Here is a 6573-nt window from a genome sequence, read left to right on the forward strand (position 1 = left end):
GGGGGGCGGCGGCGGCTGCTGGGGCTCGGGCCGCTGCAGGTCGGTCATGTAGCCATTGGGCAGGTTGGCGATGAAGCTGCTGTCCGACAGCCGGCGCCGCAGGAAGTTCATCATCTGGCTTGAGGGGCTAGGGGCGCGCGAGGCGGCGGGGCCGGGGGCGCGGAGGGAGAGGCTGAGGCGCGGCGGCTGCGGGCTGAGGTGACCAAGCTCCGGCCGCGGCTCGCGAGCCCAGCAGACAGCCGCGGCGGACTGGGCCGGGCGGGCCCGGCTGCGCGGGGCTCGGCGCCAGGGAGCGGGCGGGGCCGGGGCGGGGCCACGGGTAGTCCCGCCCCAGCCGCAGAGCGGGCGCCGCCCCCGACTGGCCGCCTGCGCGCGGGGCACCTAGCGGCGGGCCTCCGGGGTCTGGGGACCTGGGGGCGGAGGAGAGCCCGGCCTCCTGCCGCCTGAGCGTGGCTATATGGGGCTGGCGTGGGAGTTAGTGCTGCTCCTCGAGAATAGGAAAAAGCGAGCCGAGAGTCCCTACCACCTTTTGGGTTGGGGAGGAAAGAACCATGTCCCACCCGAGAAGGAGGCGAAGGAAATCGTCCTCACTCCTTTTGGAGGGAAGAGAGGTGTCAGCCCCCCTACCCTGAGGTGAGAAAGGAGCCGTTCCCGTCGCGCGCGTGCGCGCGCACACACGCACACACACACACTCACACTCACGCTTTAGTGAGAAAGAAGAACCACCTCCTTTCGCAAAGCTGGGAGAAAGGTGCCATCTCCCCAGACCCCGGGTGAGGGAGGAAGGAATAATCTGCCCCCGCTAACACACACACCCTATGGTAAGACCAACAAGAACTACCCTTTCCTCAATGCTGCGGGAGAAAGACCCCCCTCACCCCAAGGTGAGGAAGAGAAGACTAGTGGGGAAGCACAGGGTCATCTCTACTTTGGGGAGGAGGAAAGAAACATCCACTCTACCCTGTCTTGGAAGGCGGTGCAGGGCGCATTTTTGGCTCCTGCACTATAGGGATGGCTCAACTAAGAGCACTACTTCTCTCCCCTCCTCCTCGACCAGACAGGGAAAACGATGTGTAAGACTGGAGACCTCCCTGCAGGACACCCAAGTGGGATTTCTAAGGCTCCCTCATCCCTTCTGTGTTTGCCCCTCTGAGCAGCGTTGGTGCATCCTATGTAATACCAAGGTCATCTCTTCAAGGTGTTTCTTTCTGTTTTTTTCAGTTCATTGATTGGCCAGATCTGCCCCGACCTCCATGAAGACTTCTCTGATTACCACCTTCCCATGTGCACTCCCTAAATCTTATGTGACCTCTGGACCTTTGTTTTCACCTCTCATGACATATCCTTAATCCCTGTGTTGTCCTGGAGCAGGATGCAGCAGATACACTTTGCAGGCAGACCACCCTGGGTGATGTATGACCTTGGGCAAATTAGCCCTCTGAGCTTCTTTTCCTCAGCTGATAAAAGGAGCTAAACAACCCTTTTCAAAGTTGTTAGAGTAAATGAGATACTGTAGGTAAAGCACCTGGCACACAGTAGGTATTCTAGTAGTGGTGGCTGGTTTCTTATTTTTATCTGAACTAGTTCTCAGTTAATATTGGGCTGAATGGAATCCATGAGTGGCTTGTCAATAATATTGGCAGGCAGTTCTTGCTTCCTACATTCCAGCTGGCACTCACCTTGGGGCTTGGAGATGCACAATCCAGCTCTGAGCCAGATACCCAGTGATGTCTGAGAGGTCTTCAGCCAACTATAATAATACAGCGGTCTTCCTAACTCCCATATGCCAAGCAGTGGTAAGAGCTGGATAGACTGATATGAATGGAAAGTGGCCCCTGTCTGTGAGAAGTTCACAATCTACGTGGGCAAGAGGAGAGAGTGGGGAGGATAGACACAGGAACATTTAACCACGATAAGATATGAAAAATGCTAAATACAGTTGGGCATGGTGGTTTAGGAACAACGAGGAGTGAGAGATTCTGTCTGTGAGGCTTAGGGATGGCTTCTCAGAGAAGTTGACATTTGAGATGAGTCTTGAGGCAGCTATAAAAGTTTACCAGCAGAGAAGTGGGGAAAGCACTCAGGCAAAGAAGGCCTGGAGGAATGCTAGTTGATGACTCCTCCATTCCTGGAGCCTTCCCCCAATCCTCCAGGGTGGGTTAAGTGTTTCATTGCCTGTGGTTGGCTTTGTCATAGCCCCTGAGGAAATTACAATAAAATATTCTGGTAACTAGAATGTAAGCTTTTCAAGGGTAACGTTATATCTTAGCCATCTTTGGACCCCAACACCAAGTGCAGTACCTAGCACAGAGTAAGGACTCAGCTGTTTGACAATTGAACTATACTGTTACCCAACCCCATTCTTGTATCTATTGAAGAATAAAAGTAAGTCACTAATAACTAAATAAATTTAATTTAATGTATTGCCCTTGCTATAAGTATTTTTTAGAGAATCAGAGGAATCTTTTTCCAAAGGCAGGAATCTCTAATAATGGGATTTCAGATACTGTATCGTGTCGGTTTTTTTGGATGATTGCATTATCTCTCTTTGTATTTCAATAAGGAATTCCCCCTAACCATTAAGCTTGTAGTGTATGTATAATATTTAAAAATCAACCAATTCACAAACATGTTCTGAGTACCTAATACCTGCAAGGCATTATGCTGGGCACTGGAGGGTAAAGAAGATTTAAGAATTAATAAAACCCAAGTTCTGCCCTTAAGAAGACAACTCATAAACATGTGAACACATCACTAGCAATAGAAGAGCACTCTGTGAGTGACAAGAAAGGTGAGCAGGCAGTGAGCATCAAAGGAGCCAGAAAAGAAAAGATCTCTGGGATTAGAAGAAGATTGCACAGGGGAAGTAGGGCTCAGACCTTGTAAAACGGGTGGAATTCAGATAACCAGGACAGGGTAGAAAGGCAGCTGCGACAGAGAGGATAGCAAGAGCAAATCAGGGAAGCTGGACTGGATAAGTCATAAGAATGTATAAATCTACTCCTTGAAGGCAAAGACCTTAGCTGTGTTATCACTATATTCCTTGAGCCTTAGAATAGCACCTGGCAGATAGTATGCAATCAAATATTTGTAAGAGAGGCTGTAGTTGTGTGTATGTTTATGTTGCTAGTGCCTATCCAGTTTTCTTTTTAGATGGCAAGCCCCTCAAGGTGAGTGATCTCATCTTCTGCTTCTCTCAGAATTATCTACAAAGCCTTATATAACATCCAACACACAGTTGGTGTCCCAATCTTGGGTGCTAGGTCAGAATGTTCCCAGAGAATTGCTTAGCTATAGATTCCTTCATTAATACAATGGAGACCCACAAGACCATTGAAAATTATTTATCAAATATTCCATTAATTTATTAAATTGTTCTCTGGTAGGTTCTAGTAAGAATATTACTCTTATAGAAGAACAGACTGTTTTCTTATAATTGGGCATGGGCGGTCATTAATCTGTTGTATATGATCAGAAGATTTTCATTAGCTGGCACAACTGTAAATCACATCTGCTTAAACCAATATTCTCCATGTTCCTCTGACTCCTTGCCAAGAAGTGTCTCTGCAGCATGCAAAGATACTCTATTATAAATGGGCTTGGGTTTTTAATGAGCTGTAATGAAAATCTTTCCCTTATCCTTACTTGTGGATCCCAGTTCCAGATGCAGGGAAAATATAGCACTATTCGTTTATCTTATGTCCTGCCTTTTCTCTGGAATTGAAGGGAGAGTAGGATTTGGAAGTGCTACAAAACGCAAAATTCTGGTGCAGTTAGGGTCTTTTCTACGTATCTCCTGCTGAGACCAAGCAGCCGTTCTCCATCTCCAAGTGGAAGGCATTTCTCCCACAGTAGTCAGTGAGGGAGTCTCCTCTTCAGTGGAGGAGACTAAGCCAACTGTTAGAATCTCAGAGGTCTCTTCCAGTTCTAGAAGCCCAGGACTCTTTGAGGTCCTTGTTTGTGTAATCTTTATCTTCCCACTGAATTGTAAACACAAGTAAACATCTGGCAACTGCACATGAAAGAATCTTGCTAAAATCAGGAACAAATGTAAATGCTTTAGCACCTCTTTAATCTCTCTCTTCCCCTGAGCAGCAATGTCGAGGAGAAAGCTCACAACAGAGAAAGGCAGGGTATGAGACTGAGGAGCAATTGAAGTGCCTTCCGCAGGCAGAGCTCAAAAACATAGCTTAAAGGAAAACCTGGCATGTGAGCCACCTGGCAAAAGCTTGTTGTCTCGGTGTCCTTCCAAACAAGGAAGTTTGCTGGAACATGCCACCCTTGGCCCTTGCTCACGTCTTAAGATCAGAGACCCCATTCAGACTCAACTGCCCTAAAGAGGAATAGAAAAAAATTGAGATTCTTGAACCATGGCTTCTAGTCCTGGCTCTATCGCTAGTTGGCTTTGCAGTTGTCAACAACTTGCTCAGCTCTCTGGGCCTCTTACGTAAACAGGGAGTGATGGGTCTGCCTTGGGCCTCTCATGAGATAATATGGGAACATTTTGAAAGTGGCAAAGCTTTACCAGAAGAGGCATCGTTATTGCCTTGCATACTATCTTGTTACCTGTCGTTTGGAGAGCCTGGTCGAATTGAGAGTTTGTCATCTCCACTCACATGGGCCTTCCCGACACTCAGCCCTTCCTCCTCCACTTCTGTACAGAGAACAGCTATGTCCCCAACTTTGAATTCTCCAAAGGTGACCACGTCGGCTGAACCAGTTTGCTATAATTAGGAATCACACAAATATAAATTCAATTCCTAAATCTGCCTCATGGTAACTGTGTAACTTTGAACAAATCACTTTCAGCCTCAGTTTCCTCATCTGTAAAAGAATGGCGATAATTATCATGACAACCTTGAAGGACTATTGTGAGGACTAGATAAAATCAAATATATGAGACTTTTATAAGCTGTAAAGCGCTATGCAAATGTTAGCTCTTAATATTTCTAACACCAGGGGAATCACAGAACTTGCCAGCACCACAACTAATATACAGAAAAGGACTCTCCCCACACATACTTATCCCAGCTCCCCACACATACACACCCAAGAGAATTCATGGAAGGCAGGAGGTCGACCCTCTGCAGCTTCCCCTGGGCTTAGTCAGACCTGCTAAAATAAATGCAACAACCACTTCAGCTAATGGCTTCTACCTTCCTGGGTGACCTTGAACAAGGCACTTAACTTCTCTCTCTAGGCTTCCATTTCCTGGCCTGGGAAATGAGGGAGAGGGAGCAGAGCTGAGTGATCCCCGAGGTCTAGTGTTGTGAGATTATCTGGGTGGAGCCCAACAGGGAGAAATAAGCACCTGATGTCACCAGGCTGAGTCAAGGAATACAGGGGCCGAGTCTGGGGAGCAAACACTGAGCACTGACAGATGGTTTTAGGGAGAGAGAGAGAGAAGCAGAGGCACCCAGGAGAAACACAGGTGGCATGAATTCTTATTCCAGGTCTGCTCCTGACTTAAGGGAGTCAGAGATGGTCCCATTGCCAAGTCTTCATTTCTGACAGTATTGGGGACACAATAATAACTACAACTGATTGGATGCTCACCACGTGCCAGAAACCGCCCAAGTGTTATCTCTTTTAATCTCCCACACGGGAAACGTTAAATCTCCCCTTTTTACCAGTGAAGCAGTTAGACTTCAGAGAGGTTACACCAACTAACATGAGATCTTAGAACTAAAGTTGCAGAGCTGGGAAGCAGGTCTAGTTGCCTGCACAGCCCATGAGATTCCCTATTAGGATATACTGGCAGGCCCCTTAGAAAGGTCCCACCTATCAGCAGCTTGCCTAGTAAACACATTTAACAGAAGCCATAGAAGAAATAATGTGCCCTTCTGGACTCTCCTCATAAGCTTCCTTGCCATCTCCCTTTGCCCAGAGTCCTGCAGACATAGAAAGCTTGGTGCAGCAAGAATCCTGGGTAAACATTCCTGCCCAAGGAACAAGCTAGCCTCAAGCAAGAAGAATCTAGCTGATGAGACACCCCTCCCCCATACACCCCAATCCTACTCCCACCCAGCTTGGACCACAGCTCCCCACAGAGCAGCTCTGGCCTCTTGTGGGATGCGGGTGTATTGGCTGTTGCCATGGTGATAGAGGAACATTTCTGTCATGCACACAGGAGCAGCGCAGAGTGGGTTTCCTCCGCCCGGGGAAACTCAGAGGATTCATCAGAGGATGTTTTCTAACAGCATCCACACTGCTTCATGGATAGGAGAAAGAGCATCTCTTCTACTTAGCATTTGACTCACCCCAGGGACAGGGCTGAGCTTTCTGTACCAAGTCGATGCAGAAGGCAATCCCCTCCCTCTACCTCTGGTACAGTTCATCTTCAGAGGCACCTTCTAGGTGGTAAAAGAGATACTTACAAAATGCTAGTGAATGGCTGGTGTGTTTACAGAAACATTTGCAGTCCGTGACTCCCCAGTCCAACTTGGCTACTCCTAGACTGTGGACCAATTAGATCTTTAGCATCAAAGCCATGTGAGTTTATCCTCTGCCTCAGCCACTGACTAGCAAGGTGATCTCATGCAATTTCTTTAATGAGACTCAGTTTATTTATCT

The 6573-nt window shown here is 47.7% G+C and overlaps 1 protein-coding gene across 1 annotated transcript in view; it reads right to left on the reverse strand.

Annotated features, from left to right (window-relative positions):
* Positions 1 to 6573, reverse strand: part of SYN2 (synapsin II) — a 184211-nt gene that overhangs the window by 175111 nt on the left and 2527 nt on the right. Inside the window, exons 2-3 of the mRNA XM_046683892.1 lie at positions 4617 to 4724; positions 54 to 381 (exon numbers count right to left, since the gene is read on the reverse strand). Of these exons, the coding sequence (XP_046539848.1) occupies positions 54 to 381; positions 4617 to 4724 (436 nt within the window). The remainder of the gene's footprint in view (positions 1 to 53; positions 382 to 4616; positions 4725 to 6573) is intronic.

The sequence above is a fragment of the Equus quagga genome, chromosome 1 (assembly GCF_021613505.1).
Source record: "Equus quagga isolate Etosha38 chromosome 1, UCLA_HA_Equagga_1.0, whole genome shotgun sequence".
Classification (NCBI taxonomy): Eukaryota; Metazoa; Chordata; class Mammalia; order Perissodactyla; family Equidae; genus Equus; species Equus quagga.